A 20,595-nucleotide genomic window follows, 5' to 3' on the forward strand; every position below is an offset into this window, starting at 1 on the left:
TACAAATTTATGTTTTCAAAACATCAGTTATCCATTTTTATTTATCACAAAATCACACAGCTACCAAAGTAATGGGGTGTGCATGATAACCTTTTTCCAAGACTGACACACAGGAGATTATTTATCAGCATTAATAATCATCAGTAAGGAACAGATATTAATTGAACCTTCTTCCAATCGTGTGCCTACAGAGCGCGAGTTCAATCCAGACGCTCACTGTGGAGTTATGGATGTGACTGCTCGGAAACCCTGCACAAGATCTCTAACATGCAAGGTAACCACTCTGCTGTGTGCTGCACATCGGCTCCGTTTTGGATGTATGTGTTGTATATTGTACGAAGTATCAAGCTAGTAATGCTCTGGCATTTTCTTATGGACCGTAATACCCCTTAAAGGAGAACATTCATCTGGTAAAGAATATATATAACCATTTCTAACCATAATTGTGGAGGCAGCATCTACGTTTCCAACCTTCTCATTGCTGCCGCTGACTGAGAAGTAAAGTGCAGTGTTGAAGACACACCGTGGTTTTCTGATGGGAGACAGTCTATACGTTTACATGCACTAACAGTCCAATTGTTGCCTTAATCCGACTGATATCGAAGTTTTAAAAGCCATGTATGCACCTTAGCCGGGCTGTAGTCGAACCGAACTGAAGCTCTTGAGATCGAGCTTTTAGTCCCAGATAATGCGTCCTAATCCGAGTTTTTCTGGCATGTATACGCAACCCACGCTTAAACGAGCTAGTGACTGCTCCGGGACTCCCCCTTCAGGAAGTGACGAGCCACGGGAATAATAACAGCCACGGCATCACAATATAGTAACAGAAGAAGAGAGAGACTTTACGTGCATCTTACCTGGAACTTGACCAGGCTTCGTATGTACGACATTTATGGAGGTGCTGCATCATTAGCATCAATTTTTTCGCATGTCGTTGTCCTCCTAGATATATATATAAAGGCTAGATGACTCGCCCGCGCTGCTGCCAATGCAGAGCGACGTCGTCACACGGCGGCCATCTTGCCACAGGAGAGCTCGCTCACTCATAACATTGTGTTTAATGGTGGCTGTACTGCTTAAACAACCTTAACTTGCTCAATTTTCAACAGGTTTTCAAACAGTTTGGTTTGTTATGAACGTCAGAGATGTAGTTATGACACTGCATACTTGTGAATAATTATAAACATTGACAAACGTACTTTTATATGAAAATAACAAGAAACAGATAGCTATGAGAGAGAGAGAGAGAGAGAGAGAGAGAGAGAGAGAGAGAGAGAGAGAGAGAGAGAGAGAGAGAGAGAGAGAGAGAGAGAGAGAGAGAGAGAGAGAGAGAGAGAGAGAGAGAGAGAGAGAGAGAGAGAGAGAGAGAGAGAGAGAGAGAGAGAGAGAGAGAGAGAGAGAGAGAGAGAGAGAGAGAGAGAATTACTACATGTGTATATATTTTCAAAATTGACTTCATTACCATATTTTGGGAAATAAAGTTACTTTTAGGACACTAAACCTGCTACAATCAGTTCACAATAGGTTGTCATAAAATGGTCATTTTATCGCAGTAGAAGCTTTATAATAATTAAAATTTTCGATTGTGGTCACCCTTGATAACTTGGGAAAGTTAACGTTAGATAGTGGTGATACACAATTATTGTATGTGCTGCATGATTAAGTCGTTTTTCAATTTCAGATACAATTTCAACATGTCCAAGCATCCTGAATCATTCCCACGTTAATGACGTTTATAATAAACCAAACCGTTTGTAAATCCGTCAAGATTTCAGCAAGTTATTTTTGTCTGTACAGACCACTCACACTCAAACGATAGCGCACCAGAGAGTCCCCCGACCTAAGATGGCTGCCGGTGAACGACGCTGGAGACTCCGCCTTGAGTCATCTAGCCTTATATATATATATATATATATATATATATTTATATGGTTGTCCTCCTTTGCGCTTGTTTACTAATTGTACCAGAAGAACCACAACACGAAAGTGCATGTGGCACCACCTAGCGTTGCGGAGTCGAACGTACCTCACTCAATAATCGATTGTCTTCTCGCACATGTATACTTGGATTTCTCGGAAACTCCAGTTTAATCCTTAGCTAGATTTAGATGTGAATGGAACCGCACTGACTGTAACACCATGTACACAGTTCAGCGAGAGACGTGTTGCCAACTGCAAAGGTGTTTAAACAACAGTACTGCACAGAGGATAGAAATCAGGTTTTATAATAAACATTAGAAGACATAATCCTCACTTTGTCTCTATTGTTTTGATAAGAATGTTTTTTTTTGTTTGCAACAACGTTCCACCTTAGATATACACATTCTCAATGTTAGAGATGCACCAACATGAAAGAACTGGAATAAAACAGAGGTCATGATTTGACTGGTAATCCCAGTACATGTGTATGATTGTATTTCCTCCCACCTCTCCTAACAGACACATTCCTTAAGCCAGCGGAGGGCGGTGCCAGGGCGCAGAAAGCGCTTTGACACATTGCTGGCAGAGCACAAGAACAGAACAAGGGAGCGGGAGAGGGAACGCGATGTCCACCATACCCATTCCCAGCAAAACGCCCCTCTCAGGGACCAACACCCCTCTTCCCACCTCGCCTCTGGCCACGACGCCTACCAGGTGGCTCACGGGAACAGCCCCGCCTCAGATCCCTCCAAGCCTTTGCCAGTTGGAAAACCCAAATTTCACAGTCCTGGTCTCCCACGGTGAGTGCCGTGTTACGTACTGTAGTTACGTAACGCCAACTAGCATTCCTGTTTACGGCTGAATCAAAGCTTTGTCATTAGACACAGTTTGTGTGGTTCTGTGAAACTCTTACTGACGACACTCGTTCTTCAGACTAAACAGCAGTCATGAAGGGGGTTCGTCTGGAGACTCTGCGGTGGTCCACGAGTCACCCCAGCATCCCCAAGCTATCCTTGGGGTTTTTTTCCAGACCTTCCAGTGATGAAGGTGAAAACGAGGAGCGTGAGGACACTGCTGACAAACTAGACTGTCACTATTCAGGTTATCACCCACGACCGGCAGCTGTAAGTGCTACACATCTGTCATTAGCTGTAAAAACCTTTATTTTTTCATACTGTAGTTCAATTCTTAAAGATCGGATCTCCCCTTCTCCACCCAGTACTGTACCTTTGGAAGTCGACTGTTTGGGAGAGGCTATTACTCCTTTGACAGGCGGTGGGACAGAGTGCGATGTGCCCTAACCACGATGATGGAAAAGCATGTGAACTCACAGATGTGGAAGTAAGTCTATCCACTTCACGTTCTTCACACTGACTTAAGGCCACTTTCAGACAAAGGGATTTTCACAGTCAGCAGATTGCTGTTAAGATTTACTGTTTGTACTTGGGAGTCTTAAAGTCCTTATTCTGTTCACATTATGTGACTGATCACCAGTGTTGTGCTAGTTACTGAAAAATAGTAGCTAGTTACCGTTACTAGTTACTTCATTAAAAAAGTAACTCAGTTACTTAGACCAAAAAGTAATGCGTTACTATGAAAAGTAACTCGTGAGTTACTTTAAATAAAAACATTTTTTTAAATGCTCCCATTAATGCCCCTCTAGCCTTCATTTCAGCAGGTACTGTATGGATTTGCATTGTGCATCATGTTCTGCATTCTGATTGGCTAAACAGTCTCCCCGCTTCTTCACTTCCTGTATCAATAACGTTGGTCGCTTAGCAACAAGCTGAGAACAGCCAATGAGCTTCAGCAGCAGCTCAAGAACGGGACCCTTTGATGAATCGTTCATTACAGTTTTCAAATATAACCAATGGTGTCGGTTTATAAGAATCTTTTTGCCCAGAAGAAAAAAGAGCGACAAAATGACCCATAACTATTTTCTTCTCTTGAAAAAACACAGCTGCACCGCGGGGTTTAGGAGAAAAAGACGCTACAGAGTCGGGATGCAGCGGCTCAGAAGAGCAGTGAAATACATGCGAGGCGGTGCTGATCTCCACAATTTGAAGCCTTCTATAATAATTGTATAAGAATTTCACTTATCACGGGTTCTTTTTAGAATGTAATCCCTGCGAAAAACGAGGAATTACTGTAATGACAATATCTCCACATTGCGAAACTCGCCTTCTCTTGGCTCATGACCGTCATGTTTTTGAACACACACACACACACACTACATTTCCTACGGTCTCTGCGTGTGGGGAAAAAAGCTTCACTGTATCCAGAAATAACGGAGTAACGCACCTTTTGGTAACGGTAACTGCGTTACTGAATTTAAAAAGTAATGCGTTAGAGTATTAGTTACCGCAAAACTAACAGCGTTACGGCGTTAGTCCCAACACTGCTGATCACATACAGAGGGTCATGCACTACATGATCGAACAGCAACTTGGTAACCTGGTTGGTCTCCAAAACCTCCTTTTGTCAACAAAATGCTTGGAAATTGAGGGCTTGCTATGTGCAAAACACAAGTTAATTTATTTGAATAGTCTAAGAGAGGAAGTTGTTTGTGCTATTATTTGTTCAGAACGCAAAGAAAGGAAAAGCAGAGAGCATGGTTTGGGGAATGGATTAGCACGTGTGTTGTCTGTGCTACAGAGAAGTTCAAGTTAATTAAACAATCTTTCTGTAGTGAGGAAGAGGACCTACTGTGTTGTGGCATATCGTCTGCTTCCCCTCCTTTCCTCATGAATTCAGGATTCACATCCTCGCAGTGACTTCAACCGATGCCTCGCTCTCTCATTGGCTTTAGCTCGTATGGCATATATTTAGTTAGTTAGTTAATATTTATTTCGGTCAATCACAAACATAAAAATCAACAAACAAGATAACACAGGTTTTTCCCTGGTCAACATTGTGATTATTTGACCGAAAAGGTCTGGGCTTGAAGCATAAAGATTATCTTGCCCACCTTTTAACAGAATAGAATATACACAAAGAACAAATGAAGTATCATGAGGCTACACAAAATAATAATAGTAGTAGTAGTAATAATAATAATAATAATAATAATAATAATAATAATGATAATAATAATAATTAATAGCTTAAATAACTGTAGTAATAGTAATAATGATAGCTCTGAAAACAGAAAGTGAAAAGATGCTAAGGAAACCGTCAAAACCAATTTAGGTTGTCATTTCATCTCATGCATGTGTACATTCTTCTTTGTTTGCTTATTGACTTATTAAACATGGTAACTGCTCAGTGACGGTGACTTTTTGTGCTTTGAGTCTTTGAGCTGTTAATATGCAATGACCAAGGCCTGACTCCTAACTGCTGACCCCTTGGTAATTTGCCACAGACCTACTGGCGAGCTGTGCAACTAGCAAATCGGGCATGAAATCATGTTGTCTGAAAGGTCCTTTAATTGCAAGTAAATGCATAATGGAAAGCTTTCTAGACCTTGCATCATCAGAGGACGACAACATCTTTCATTTTTGTTATGACAGTTTCTCATTGAACCCTAATGGATTTTATCTTTTAATGTTATACCTAATGTCATGTCGTTATTTCTGCAGGAAAATCCCCTTGGCCTTGGAGAACTCCTCCTCTAGTGCACCTTCCCATAGGACAAGCACAAATTCCCACAGTAACACTCCCTCTTCAGGCTTCTTGGGCCCCCCTGCCATTTTGTCCCAAACTCCTTATAACCAAACTTACGAGGGCAAACCAGTGCTCTCCTACGGGACCACCTTAAACGCTTGCAGCTCCCCCCAGGGCGGGGCTGAGCACCCGGCCTACGGCACCACACAGGCCCGACAAGTGTCTTCGTCGCCACAGATGCCTTCAGCCCACTTGTCCTCATCCTCTACTCCTTCAACTCCTTCCTCAGCCTCAGGCCGGGCGCTTAAGTCCCGATCCTCCAGCAGCAGCACTACCAAGTCATCGTCCTTCAGGCCCAAGGAAACCTCCTCCGGTTCCTCAGCATCTGTCACCCCCAACTCCATAAGTGGAGGAAGTGCAGGAGAAAACAGTAACAGTAGCAGCAGTAGCTTCAGCTCCGGGAAGAAGAGGAAAAACAGCTCAGTCCTCTCTTTATCGCATGCTTCCTCCGAATCATCTCTATCTAACGCCAGTTTCTCTTCCTCGTCCTCCTCCCCATTCAAGAAAAATTGTGCAAATGTCAGCAGCTCAGGGAGCGCCTACCACCACACCTCATTAGGTCTGTCGTCCTCGTCGTCGTCATCCTTCTCCCACAGCGGAGTCCACAGCGTGGGGCTCAACTGCGGCCCCAGCGTGAGGACCAACTCGCTCAGTCTCAAGGCAGACCCTTCTGGTTCTGCCGGGGGCTCCTCGGGGCCCCCGTCACGGGGCCCGCCCTCGGGCAGCCCCGCCGAGTCCATCAAGCGCATGAGCGTGGTGATGAACAGCAGCGACTCCACGCTCTCCCTGGGTCCGTTTGTCCACCGCCAGTCCTCGTCCGACCACCACACCAGCTTTAGCCACCACTCTTCAGACGGGCGCCTGGAGGGCAAGAAACGCAAAAGCTCTTCGGCCTCCGGCGGCATTAACAGTGGAGGCGGGGGAGGAGGGAGGGGGGCGGGGCCCGGACCGGGCCGATCCAAAGCGGCCAAGTCCCCGGCCATCAACAACATCCATGGGAAGCACGGGCGGAGCATTCCAGGGACACCAGGTCTACCCAACAACTCCCATTTACATCAGGTTGGTTTATGATGGAAACACACGTCATTCACTGACTACGTTTACATGCAGTCAAAATTCGGGTTATTGCTAATATTCCGGTTACTGAAACATTCGGAATATTCCGTTTACATGCGTGAGCAAACAGGGTTATCCCTGTATACATGGTAATTAATCATTCAGGATATCTGGATCAAACCAGCGACGCGGTACTTTCTACCGTCTACAAAGGCCAGAATGTTCATATCCTTCATTACATTTATGAAGTGATTAGTCTCCTCCTGGTCTTGCGTTTCTCCGTGTTTATAAGAACTTCCTGGACCGAATAGACCAGGATTCCTTGCGAACAGAGCATGCACAGAAAACAAATTCCTGTTCCGTTTGATGGGGATATCCTGTCAGGCGTTTAAATGACCGAATATTCGGGTTTTAAAAGGAGTATCCCAGGGGTCATATTCGGGTTTTTAAAAACCCGAATATGAGCAAATTTGGGTTATTCAAAGGGGTTATTGGTGTTTACATGGCCGTGCAAATTCAGGTTATTGCCAATATTCAGGTTTTAAAAGGGTTATTGACTGCATGTAAATGCAGTGACTGAGAAATGCTTGTTTTACTTGGCTTATCCAATACATTAATTTAATTGTACTGACTGGACATGAGATGACCTCTGAGGTTTTTTTCTTCTTTTCTCAAATGTGAAAATTTTAGGGATTCCTCCATTTCTCAAATCTTTACCTGAATATGTTCTAGTTTGAAGATAATGGTCAGATGACACAAGCACGTTGTCACAGACTGAGGGATCAATCAAAATATGTTGTATTATTTTAGAATGATATAACATATCCATTTAAGAGTGACAGTTTTTAGCAGCAATTATTTCATTGATAACAAACAATGGTTGTGTGTATGTGTGGGTGTTGTGGCCAGTACTCGAGTTGTAAAAAAAAAATCAGGGGGGATGGTGGATTTTATCATATGGGGACAGATAATTTGTGCTGATTACAAATAATATAATATATTACAAATAATAGCACTGACTAAAACACCTGCAGAAATACTGCAGGAATGACATAGCAGCAGTTAAATGCAGCCTTCTGTAAGCTTTAAATATCCACTGGGCTTACATCAAATACACAGGATAAGTAAAATGGATCACTGCAAAAACTCAAAATCTTAACAAGAATATTTGTCTTATTTCTAGTTAAAATGTCTCATTTTAGTAAAAAAAAATCTCATTACACTTAAAACAAGACTCATCACTGGAAAAAACAACAATTTTCACCTGTTTCAAGTAGATTTTCACTTAAAATAAGAAGAAAAATCTGCCAGTGGAACAAGATTTTTTTGCTTGTAATGAGAAGATAAATCTTGTCCCACTGGCAGATTTTTCTACTTATTTCAAGTGAAAATTTACTTGAAACAGGTGAAAATTGTCAAATAAGTTATTTTTCTGGTGATGACTCTAAATGTTGAAATAGCAGTAATACCACATTCATTGATGAAATGACATAAGGGATGGAAAGGGGGGATGGCAGTTTTACAAGGGGGATGATTTGGACCATTTTTATTTCAGGGGGGGATGCTGTCCCCCCTCATCCCCCCTCAACTCCAGTACTGGTTGTGGCTTATAGGTGCTCATCTTACACAAAACCAGTACTCTGCAGCTAGGAGAGCTAAATGCAGATTTTGTAGAATTAAAACTTTTAGATCTCCCCTAAATGCTGTATGTGCAGGTAGTGGTTGGTATGAAAACGTAACAGATACACACACAAACATCAGGGATTTAAAAAGAGCACAGTATTAGAAGACACCACAAATGACAGAAATAACGATATGCTTACTGTTGTGCATTCATGAGATAGTAAACCAAATTGAACCAAAGCTAATACCAGCAGAAGTTGTCTGGAAATAATGAACTACTTCTTCACCCTTTGTCACCTACTTTGAAATAACCAGTGAGAACTGTTTCATGTGTAACTGGAGTTGTGTGTTTTTGTGACTGCCTACAGTGTACTGGTTTCAGTTTTGATGCTGGACTGCAGCGTGTGAGACATTGATGTTTCCTCTGTGCCTCGGGCTGGCAGTAGAAAGTTGTGAAAGTGTCCATGCATATTACATATACCATATTTTCCGCATTATAAGGCGCACCTTCAATGAATGACATATTTTAAAACCTTTTCCACATATAAGGCGCACTAAATATATGGTAAAATACCGTACTATAGTGGCTGGGGTTGATTTACGTATCTACCTGATGGAGCTGCGCTACAGGAAATGCTACAAAATCCTACAGCAAATGCAAAAAAAAAACCAAGAAGAAAAGTGCCGTATGTCAAACTTTATTAACAAAATAAAAACCAGCTTTGCTCAGTCTCGTCAAAGTCGCCATTATGCGAGTCAGCGTCGCTGCTGTTGTCTTGAACGTCTGTGACGTTTTTAGCGCCATTACGTTGGCGACACCAACTACAGTAGCTACAATCCCCCTGACTACAGTAACAGAAATTACCGTAATGATCATATATAAGGCGCACTGCCGGTTTTTGAGAAAATTAAAGGCTTTTAGGTGCGATTTATAGTGCGGAAAATACGGTACTATTTATGATGATGAGGATATCAGCTCATTTGGGCGAGAGGCAGGCGTAAACCTTGAATAGGTCCAGAGTTCCTTGAGAAAACCTGCACAAGAACAGGGAGAATCAGAATCAGAAATAGATTTATTGCCAAGTTTGTTCAACATGCACAAGGAATTTGTTGTGGTGATTGGTGCAATACAAAGAGCAAATATATAATGAAAAGAACATGCAAACTCCACACAGAGAGACCCCTGCTGGGATTTGAACCGGGAACCCTCCTTTTACTGCCACCCTGCTGCCCGAGTGAAACTATAACGGGAAGACGCTTTACCATGAAATTAGGGAGCAGCGTTTATTCTGACCACTTTAATTGTTCCCAGTAACACACATGCAAAGATTCCTGTAACATTTACAAATGGTTTCTAAATATTTTACAAAAGATGTTGAACATTACATAAGAATCAGTCTAGACACCCTTCACCCCTCCTTAAGTCATATTGCCTTCTCATTTCACAGGGATTACTTTTCACATTGTTGAGTTTATTTTAATTATAGTAAAACATACGCAAGGATTCCAGGGCAACCTGCCATGCTTTCCTAGGATGTGCTTCTGTTGCTGAACTATCTGTTATACTGTCTGCTAATTGACTTTTTAAGAATAATATTAACAGTACCCCCACCCTTTTTGTTTTCTTTCCTTTCCCCAGCCAAAAGCTCGTCCCTGACAACAGTGTCCCACTTCAGTGTACGAAACTGGCAGGTAGGAGGGGAATAGTCCAGAGCAGTTCACACGCTGCGCTGGACTGCACGAGGCCTTCTAAAAAAATCAAATCCACATAACTCTCAGCTACCCACAATCCTCAGGGTGGAGATGATCTGGACTGGCAAGTGAAGTAGATGTGGTCCTTACTATTTCTCCCAAAGCCATGTGTGTGTGCGCTTGCACCTGTGTGTGAAGGACGGGTGGACGGAGGGCACTGCAAGGGGACGGGGGGCAGGACGGGCGAGCCACGGACCCCCCCCCCCCACCCGAGTCCCGGCCCGGTATTCGGAGAGGTCTTCCCGTGCGCTTGGAGGTCGAGGGAACAATTTGCAACAGCCATAGGTCTCTTGTCCTGTGGTTCAGGTTCAGGGCTGCTGCAACAAGCCGTCACTACGCCGAGCGGCCGGGGAGACGACAAGCAGATCTCTTTGTGTATGTTCATGTAAGAATGTGTGTGTTAACGTGTGCGTGTGTACAAATATTTTTCTCATGTCAGATTCTGCTGGACTACTGGAGTTTCTAACTTGATAACAGCCCCAGCACCTGATCTCAGAAGCCTTGCAAGGAGAGCAGGAGGAGGAACAAACTGTTAATTGCAACACCTTAAAAACAACACATTTTTCTTCTCGTTTCACTTTTTGTTAAGTCTTGACTGTTTTGTAACCTTTGGGTCACAGACAGTAGCCTGAGACAAGCCCATGGGGACGACCTGGTGACTTCCTATTACCCAGATTATTATGCAAGTGTTACCTTTTTATGATTGCTTATGAACCTTGTACACTGAACTAAGGACGTGGGGAAGACAGTTGTGCGTTCAAATGTGAAAAGGGCGTCTGCTGCGCCCATTCAAGGTGAATCTTTCATCAGAGACAGAGCCTGGTCCTGGGGGGGGGGGGAAACACCTGTTGATTTCCAGAATCCTTTCATTGTGCAAAACGACAGCCACAGTAGACCTTCCCCCGACTGTGAACAGCACTAAATAACTACTTTCTCCACACGCACTGCTTAGCTGTCCACAAAGCTAGTCGAAAGCTGCCATAGCTTTTTGCCAAGAAACTTCTTTTAAAGGTGGAGGTGGAAGCTCATGAAGCAGTGATGGTGCATTTGATGGATGAGGGAAATCTGTGCAAGCTGTATCGTTATAGCTACACCTCACCTGGTTTCTGTCCCACACGGCTTTGTGAAATCCTCACTTTTACGAGGACAGATGTGAAGTGTAACATTTTACTTTTCTTGTATAGGAAATCAGGTATGGTACGTCTAAACTGGAACAAACTTGCACGTCACTCGTCTTCTTAGGGTTGGATTGTCCCTCCTGTGTATAACCACTACCCAACCTCAAGATGTTGCTGCCTCACCGCAACACCGCGATGAGAGGTTTGTCGTGGTAAGACAGGCATTACGCTCTATTCCTTCGTCAAAATCGAGTCTTAAATCAGGCGGTGCTTGCCCATGTCGCGAGGATGTTTGCTGGTTCTGGGCGAGTTTAATGGTGCGAGATTCATGGAGATGGCTTCACAGGACATATCTGAACCTTTGGCAACACTTGTTGATCTATGGAAAACCCCGCCCCCCCCACTGATGTCAAATTGTGTGGGAAAGTAGAGGAGGCTTTTTTTTTTCTTTTTAAATTAAAGTCTTTAATTTAGTTTTTTTTTCTCGTAGCCTATGTATCAAACAAGTATTGAAGTTTCCCTATTTGAGAAAACATATTTTGTTAAGAAATTGTACATAGTAAAGTATGTATTTTTGCACAGGCATTTTTCATACAAGCTGAATTTTTGGTACAATTTTGAAAGTCATTATTTATTTAGTAAATAAAGATGAAATGTCAGAGAACATGACTATTTGAAGTGGTCCACTGCCAAGTCTATACAATGCAATACACATATATGTAGAAGATGAAGCATCTCATGAATCGTGCGCTCTGATCCTTTCGGGAGGAAAGACGTGTCGCCACTGTAGCATGTGTCTGTATGACAGGATACCTTTATTCACTTTTCAAGGTCTCAATCACACGTGCTTTTACACGATAGTTTATGTTGCCTATGACTCAACACAACAAAAACAAAACGCTATTCTGTGACCCAGGTAGTCTGTCATTTTGAAATGTCACAGGCTGGAAGCTGGCTCCCATTCGCTCGACGGTTCCCGTGGACGCTCCAATCATTCGCTGTGTAGACCGTAAACACGTCACGATTTAAACACTTGTTCTCGAGAGGCTGAAGGGACTTAGCAATCACTGCAAGAAAGAGGAACGCCTCAGTCAGACCAACTGCTTGCATCCTAGTTGCCAAACAAGTAATATCACAGCTTTTAAAGAATGGGGTTTAGCAGCTTTTAAAGGAAATATCAAATTAAGAAAGTGCCTGAATTTGCTTCACTCTCGACTGTTTGAAGACAGTATTCTTCGGGTTGTTTTACCTTACTTGAATGTTCAAAGTATTTAGGAGTTTGGTTTTGAATCTGCCTGTGAACCCTAAATGTGGTAAAACCTGAGTTTGTCAGCCACCCACTATGAAACACCCTCAGTTTTCCAGATAAGACAGATTGTTAGCCTTAGTGTGTGATTTAAACTCTGGTTTACTGAAATGTTTTTTTAACCCTCAGAACTCCACTGATATTAACTTTGTTTCTCGTATATGGAGGCATTGTGAGGTTTTAATTCGCACCACAGACTTGGAATGTGAATGTGCGGGAGAATAATGCTCACGTCTGGGAAGAGAAAAACAAATCCACCTTTCATGCTATGTAAAAGTGTGTATAGATTTTTTTTTTCCCCCCTTTTTGTATACATTATCAGAATCATTTTCAGCTGGACTTATGTATTGGCTGCTATGTAATTCATGAACACCACATAGGTTAGAATTAATATTTAAAAAAAGAGATTGTATAGTATATTTGTTTTGTAACAAGTTTGTGTAAATAAAATAATTTATACTGCTATTTATATGAAATCATGTGTCGGCCTCATTTGTCTAATTAAGAACTTTGAAAAAGGCAGTATTATCAGGTAAACACATTTTATTTATATACACAATATAAGAGTCACTTTGTCAGACAAAAAGAAAAAAACAGGTTTGGTATACCAAGAAAATAATGCGTCTCCCTCACTGTAAGTTAAGACTACAATGGTTACATGTTAATAACTCGAGACAACTTCTGGACTCTGTTGAGTAGCAGGTCCCCCTTCTTGATGGTTTCCTGGTACTGCCAGTTTTTGCTATCAGGTCTGTAAAAAAAGAAAAGGATTCAAGGTTTAGAGTCTGAACTGAATGATTCAGAAATACAGAGAGTTTTAGAATAGAATTATTACCTATTGGTTTCAACAATCTCATTAACTTTATCGATTTTACAGTGAAGACGGCCAGCAGCTATGAACCGGGACAGTTCCCTGTGAGAAGGAAAGGAGATTTAAACTGAGTCAGCTTGAACAGGAAATTGGTAGTATTATCACGGCCACATGGAGCATTTTATGGATAATTGAAACAACTTTGCAAAGTTGTGGCTGGTGCACGATGTACAGAACCCTACTAGATGCAGCATTTCATAGAAATATATACACACACTTTTATATCACTTGAAAAACTAATAGTACCTGGCAGGAACAAAAAAAAAAAAATGACAATATTAGCTCAAACTTCATGTATGAAAACTCACTGGTCAATGAACTCGGTGCTGACACCAAAGGCCTCGGCCATGTATCCCAGGGTGAGGGAGCGGTAGGACTCCAGCAGCTGGCTGTAGGCCTGGATCCTCATCTCCCTCACGTAGTAACGGTAGTGAGGAGCAAAGAGCCAGTCCTTCTTCATCTCCTGCTCCACTGTGGCTGGAGCACAAAGGATCAGATTTATTAGTGATGCATAATAATCAGCATATAACACTTGTGGCCTCCACAGAACTTTTTTTTTTTCTTAAATGAGAAAATAAAAGGTTTCCTTACCCAGAGACTGAAAGAAGACTGAGTAGCGGCATTCATAGAGTGAAAAAAGATACTGGCGGACAGCAGGCAAGCTGTGAAGCACCTCCAAGATCTCTGCTCCCTTTATCACCTGAAACAGAAATAAATATTTTAATTTTTAGATGTAGTTCAGCAGCCAATTGGGCCCCAATTCCAGAAATGAGCTCCATTTCTCACCTTTTCACGGAGGTCAGGCCTCTTCAGGGCAATCATGCAGACATAGACGGTGTAAGTAACAAAGGTCTTGTAGTCCATGAGTTCGTAGGAGGTGAAGGTGGATACTGTGTCAAGGAAGAGCTCGGCAGCCTGCTTGAAGTCCCTGATGGCCACGCAGTACAGGCCCTGGTACACCTTTAGACGGTTCCTTCTGTCCCAGTCTCCGCCCTCCTCGATCAGGCTGGAGACACGAGAAAACCACGGTAAATACATGTGTTGTAGAGACTGAACCAGGATGCTAGGGTCGTCGATAACAAGTCTGCTGGTGGTGTCGCCAGTAGGGGGTGCCAAGCCAGGAAGAAGCAGCCCGGCTGCCTTATATGAAGCAGTCAAAACAATGTGTAGCGTGGGTTTATTTCAAACCAATTAAATAGTTCAACAAGTTTGCCAAGTCACCACAGAAATAGCTTCCATGCAGCCGTGTCGCATAGACCACGCCCTTTAGCTTCACAACCTACGATCAGTGTAATGGTGAAGGTGAGTATGGTCGCGTTTCCATCACCCATAAGCCTTTTCCACCAAACCGGTTCTGGGCCAGGGCTTACTTTGGAACCGGGCTTTTTCTTTCCACTGACAAAGAGCTGGCTCCGTTTGCTTGTTTTATTTGTTTTGCATATTTAAAAGTTCTCCAATGTCAAATAAAGGTTTAATTATTACATTTGAAAGGGTGTACTTGCATTATTATGATATATTAACATTACATAAGTGCTTATTTTGGTCTCAACAATGTCGACAATAATATCGTTTATCGTCAATAATTTGTGGGACAATATATCGTCCAGCAAAATTTGTTATCGTCCCAGGCACCAGAGATTTGCTCAAGAAAATCACGTAATGTAAACAGCTCAGATATGATCCAGTTTATCGCAAAAGTGTAATGGAAACATTATTTGCGCATTTTCTCGTCTCCGGCAGCGCTGGATATGACGTAGCAGGTCAACCTAAAGCCATCAAAATCTAGTTCCGAGCCGTGCTAGGCTTCATTAATACGAGTTCTGCTATGACGCTACCTAATCATTATGCATCACTGCATTAGACAAGAGTGTTGCCTCTGAATAATAATTTAAAATATCATCCACTGCCCTCACCGGACAACTATTTTTGCAACAGCAGTAGCAGCAACCGAGAAAGCTTTGATAAGACTTAATATTCTGTGGGGCTTTCTATTCAGAATGTATTCATGTTTTCATGTTAAATCCGACCACATATTAATTAATATTTTGTTATACAGTAATCCCTCGCTATAACGCGGTTAGCCTTTCATGGTCTCGCTGCTTTGCAGATTTGCATTGTGCATCGTGTTCTGCATTCTGATTGGCTAAATAGTCTCCCCACTTCTTCACTTCCTGTGTCAATAACATTGGTCGCTTAGCAACAAGCTGAGAACGGCCAATGAGCTTCAGCGAGCAGCTCAAGAACAGGAGCCTTTGATGAATCATTCATTACAGTCTCAAATATAATCCATGGTGGCATGTCGGTTTATAAGAATCTTTTTGCCCAAAAGAAAAAAGAGCGACAACAACGACCCATAACTATGTTCTTCTCTGGAAAAAAAAACACCTGCACCGCGGGTTTTAGAAGAAAAAGACGCTACAGAGCGAGTCAGGATGCAGCGGCTCAGAAGAGCAGGGAAATACCCGCAAGTCACAATTTGTCTTAATGTACTTATTGTATTTTTTTTTCATAATCCTTTTCATTTTCTCCTGTTCAAATCCAATTAATTTGTCACTTTGGGGCGGGGCTGATCTCCGTAATTTGAAGCCTTGTATAATAATTGTATGGATTGTTGGATTTCACCTATCACGGGTTCTTTTTGGAACGTAATCCCCGCGAAAAACGAGGGATTACTGTACTATATAAATGCCATCGTCTGTACTGCCCCTAATGCACAATAACTCATCCATTACTTAGTGGAAAAAATAGGTGCTTGTCAATTAATTGTTAATCAACAAGGTCAACCAATTTAAGATTAATGGATTAATCAACAATTTGCATTCAGTCAGAACAAGGAAGAGGAAGCATTTACCTCTTGGCTTTCTCCGAATTACGGGTGATAAGGTCACTATCCATGTAGAAGAGGCCGATCCTCAGGAGGTAGAAGACGATGTCTAATCTGTGACCAAGAGCCACCGTCTTATCGTACGTCTTCCTGAAAGCTGTCAGAGCGCCCTCCTAAAGAGACAAAAGGTGGGGGGGGTGCATGTCAAATTTGGATGTTTTGGGATTTTAACCAAAAACTGAAAAATAAACATCATCGGCTGAATCCCAAATGCCACCCCACATTTTTCACAGAGGAAACCAAGGGATGGTCATCCAGCCCAGATTAGCAGGGTCAAATGGGAAAGAAATGGACGAAACACACAGAAAATTAAAACAACCATTGTAAGGAATACTGGTCAGATGGGAACAGTGGGACCAATCACAAAGATGTCTGGTCACTCTTGCATATTTAGTACAGAGAGACAAGGCCCACAGTTTATTAGAGGTCGGTGCAATTCATTGATGTGTCGATGCATCGCGATGCGTCACGTGACGATTTGGAATCGATTAATTCAATTTTTTTTTTTTTAAGTTATCCTATCCAGATTCCAGACTGAATAAGCTGCTGAATCATTTAATTTTCAAGAATGCACATTTCTTATTGTTCACTTGAAATATGGCAGATATGTTTACACTAAGTTCATATCTGGTTTACTTGAATTAATGAACTCATTAAATCCAGGGCTTGACCGTTTTCAGTGTTTTCCGTCAATAGAGGGCTCTCATGCAAGTGCAGCTTTCCCTGGTCAAAGTTAAGTAAGTCAAAGAGCAAATGTTTACATAGTCATAAAATACATTAGTTTGTGTCTTTGAAAAATACATGTCAAATATTCCAAAAACCTTGTTATTGAACTGAATTGATTGGCTATTTATTTACAAATGTAGCCACAAATGAAGACAAAATCAATCTTGTATGGAAAAAAGCATTAAAAATCACAATAATCGAAGAATCGTGGCACCAATAATCGAATCTAAAATCATTATAATCGAAGAATCGAAGCTCCAATAATCAAAATCGAATCGTGAGGTACCCCTGTTTGCACACCCCTACAGTTTATGTCCCAGATTGTGAGTATTGTGAGGTCTTACCTTATCTCCAATCCTGATGAGATACTCCGCTTTAGCCATCATAGCGTCCCGTATCTCGCTCTCGCCCAGGCTCTTCTCTGCATCCTCCAGCACGTCATCCAGGCGCTTCAGCTCTTCCTCGTTGGCCTTCTTCATTTTATTTAGAAGCTCACTGTCCAGCTGCCATTTCAGGTCCTTACACAGGGTCTCGTAGTACGGGGCCATGTCTGCAGCAGAGAGAAACCGAGATGAGCCTCGTTCAGGCTGAAACTGCTCTGACGTCTCAGCCAACCGCCACAGAAAGAAACCCTTCCTCTATTTTGTACTAAATATCCGAGATGACACAAATGTTCTGCTTTAATTCAACTGGAAAGTAAATAAAATGGACCTCCAATGTTTTGAATTTCTCCTGAAAACCTCCTTAATGCCTCGTCGGCTGGTTACTAGGATAGAGTTTAAAATCTTACTGCTGGTCTACAAAGCACTGAATGGTCTTGGACCAAAATACCTGCTTGATCTGTTAGTTCCTATGAAGCTCCCAGACCACTGAGGTTCATCTGGATCTGGTTTGTTGTGGTTCCCAAGAACCAGAACCAAGCAAGGTGTATTACGGAATAATCCTTCTCATTTCACCAGCATGCGGCGCATTTAAAATACTTGAGACGACGACTTCACACTACATTACCCACAATGCAGTGCACACACTAGCATAGCAACAGACGCCAGCTCCATGGCAACAGTGGCTCGAGCCCGGTGCAGTCTTTATGATGACCAGTGAAGAGAAAGACGTTGCGGACGCAGCGTGAGCGAGCCGTCAGATGACGCCTACACTTATGATAATTTGGGGGAATTTTACACATCGTCTCCCAAAGAGTCCGATTGGTAAAAATCTAACCTTTCTGTGCAAATTATATCCACCTGCGCTGAGAAGACTAGTCTGAGCGTCTGCCTCGTCAAGTCCTTGACAATCAAAAAAACTCATCAGGAATACCCAACAGCCCGAAACGACCCCAGTCCCACTGCTGCAACTTCAGGGGGTTGATTTACCAGCAACAGGTAGACACGTTGATAATGGACTACATTGTTGGAGATTTACAGCCTCTGATTTAGGGCTGATTTAATTTGGATAAGCCTGTTTAGGCCAAATTCATCTCCAAAATTCCTAGGAGTGAACAGGTTAAAGGGCATCTTAGGGCATCTAATACCTATTTTAAACAGGCCTTGAATGTCTTAAAAACAAGCTTTGGACTGTTTTGGCTAAATAAATTAGAAATTCAGCCTCTGAGCCATGTCTTTATCTTCCCATTCTCTAACCGCATTATCTATGCAGGATTCTGAGTGGGCGGGGAGGCTATGATAATGAGGCACTGTGCTGATTGGCTGCCTGAATGACGCGATACGCCGCTACGGAAAAATGGCGGAATATCCGGCCGGCGGAGTTAGTTGTGGGCGTGGTTTCACGCATCGGAGGCCAACCGATGTAAATCGCCTTTTCGTTACGTAACGACGGGAGCAGAATCTGAACGGCTCGTAGATCCACATCACACTGGATGGCTCATCCGGGCGGCTGTACAGACACTGCAGAATTTGGTTGCTTTCCTCCTTCTCTGAGTTGGCAGGCTGAGGGGAGACCACTTTATATATGTTAAAGCAAGAGAAAACGTGTTTTTCATAATAGGTCCCCTTTAAGTGGGGAGTTAATTTACTCAGGAAAATGCATTATCAATTTTAGCATCGCTGATATATGTTACGTTTTATACACTAAATTACATGTCGTGGTGTCGATAAGAGTATCGATAAATATCGGTACCGATAAGTACCGGTATTGGTATGATAAATTCGTAATGATACACATGCCTAATCATCACACCTGATTCTAATTAATGGTCATCATCAGCTTGTCATCCAGGTCTGTACAAGTCTGTTAATGACACAGTCATTGTATCACGGTGTGCTGAAGCAGGGTAACATCTAAAACATGCAGGCCAGGATCCTGGGGACCAGGGCTGGAGACTGCAGCCAGGGCTGGGCGATATATCGAGATTATAATATATATCGATATATTTTCAAATGCGATATGGTACGAGACAATATCGTTTATATCGATATAGCTTATTTTGCGACAAATTGACTGTACATCAACGCAGACCCCTCGCACTGGCAAAAAAGTACCTTTGTGTGCTGAAACCTGACAGTGTTGACAGGTCAGTTTTCCTGGCACAAAATCTGTAAAATGTACAGTAGTTGAGAGATGCAATATCTGTTTACATGTTTTATTTGAGATTTGAACAAATGTTTTTTTTATTTGCACAACTGTCAACCTCAATGGAAAAAGTCTGCATGTTACTGTCTACATTGTATTAATTGCACAGTGTATTTTAAATTAATTGTTATGCAGGAAACGGATATTTGTTGAATTTTATTCAAGAAGCATTTTTATTCTATAAATGCAGGCAGTTTATTTTTTATTTCATTTGTTTTATACATTTTGATATTGTGCAGACCTCTGTTAATAAATGTACCTGTGTGACATTTGGCACGAGGCTTTGTATTAAAACTGACTGTTTTTTTAAGGGTTTGCCTCAGAAAAAATGAAGCTAACAGAGATGCTATGCTATAATGCTTTGGGGGAAACCCCAATTATGGCACAGAAAAAATATCGATATATATCGAGTATCGCCATTCAGCTAGAAAATATCGAGATATGACTTTTGGTCCATATCACCCAGCCCTAGTGGAGGATAGTGGAGGATCATTCTTACTTCTCACCTAAAAATATTGAAATGAACTGAATTTGAACTAGTTCAAAATGAAAATGGCGAACTACTCATTTTAAAACCGTGTGAACTGAACTTTGAGCTAGTTCGTGAGAAGTATGAACTTGCACAACACTGGTTGAATTGTGCTTTACAAATAAACTCCTAGCCTGATGCATGCTAAGTGTTAGCCAGCGAGCTAACTGTTCTGCTTTCTTCTTTTTTTTTAAAAACGTGCATCTAAATAGAGTTTGAGCGACGGCCTCGCCGACATTCCTCCTGGAGGACTGTACTGGCTCGTGTCCCGGCTCTGGTGGTAGTGCGGAGCGCCACTCACGGTTGGCCCTGATGGCGTCCATCAGCTCCGTCTTCACGGCCGCGTCCCGCCGGTGTCCCTCCATCGTCAGCAGGAACTTCAGCTGCGCTATCCGCAGGTCCGGGTTCTTGGGCAAGCCCTCCTCCTCCAGGTTCTCCAGCGGCATGTTGTTCTCGGTAGATGAGCAGACACACGGATCGAGAGGGGTTTCTTCTCCTCGGCAGACAAAGTCCCTCGTCGTTAGCAGCTAGCGGGGATGACACAGGGAACTGTGGACGCGC

General features: G+C 42.4%; 2 protein-coding genes across 2 annotated transcripts in view; one reads left to right on the forward strand and one right to left on the reverse strand.

Annotated features, from left to right (window-relative positions):
- LOC133448889 (ataxin-7) overlaps nucleotides 1-12,914 on the forward strand; it is a 44,356-nt gene extending 31,442 nt beyond the window's left edge. The window contains 7 exon segments of the mRNA XM_061727844.1: nucleotides 192-274; nucleotides 2,440-2,720; nucleotides 2,854-2,941; nucleotides 2,943-3,044; nucleotides 3,140-3,261; nucleotides 5,499-6,642; nucleotides 9,902-12,914. Of these exon segments, the coding sequence (XP_061583828.1) occupies nucleotides 192-274; nucleotides 2,440-2,720; nucleotides 2,854-2,941; nucleotides 2,943-3,044; nucleotides 3,140-3,261; nucleotides 5,499-6,642; nucleotides 9,902-9,919 (1,838 nt within the window). The 3' untranslated portion in view covers nucleotides 9,920-12,914.
- A 49-nt stretch (nucleotides 12,915-12,963) lies between these two features.
- psmd6 (proteasome 26S subunit, non-ATPase 6) lies at nucleotides 12,964-20,595 on the reverse strand. Its single transcript, XM_061727846.1, has 8 exons — nucleotides 20,336-20,595; nucleotides 17,264-17,469; nucleotides 16,161-16,306; nucleotides 14,096-14,315; nucleotides 13,901-14,009; nucleotides 13,618-13,786; nucleotides 13,274-13,351; nucleotides 12,964-13,189 (listed from the first exon to the last, which is right to left on the reverse strand). Exons 1-8 carry the CDS (start codon nucleotides 20,478-20,480, stop codon nucleotides 13,093-13,095), a joined length of 1,170 nt encoding a protein of 389 aa, XP_061583830.1. The 5' UTR covers nucleotides 20,481-20,595; the 3' UTR covers nucleotides 12,964-13,092.

The sequence above is a fragment of the Cololabis saira genome, chromosome 8 (assembly GCF_033807715.1).
Source record: "Cololabis saira isolate AMF1-May2022 chromosome 8, fColSai1.1, whole genome shotgun sequence".
Taxonomy (NCBI): domain Eukaryota; kingdom Metazoa; phylum Chordata; class Actinopteri; order Beloniformes; family Belonidae; genus Cololabis; species Cololabis saira.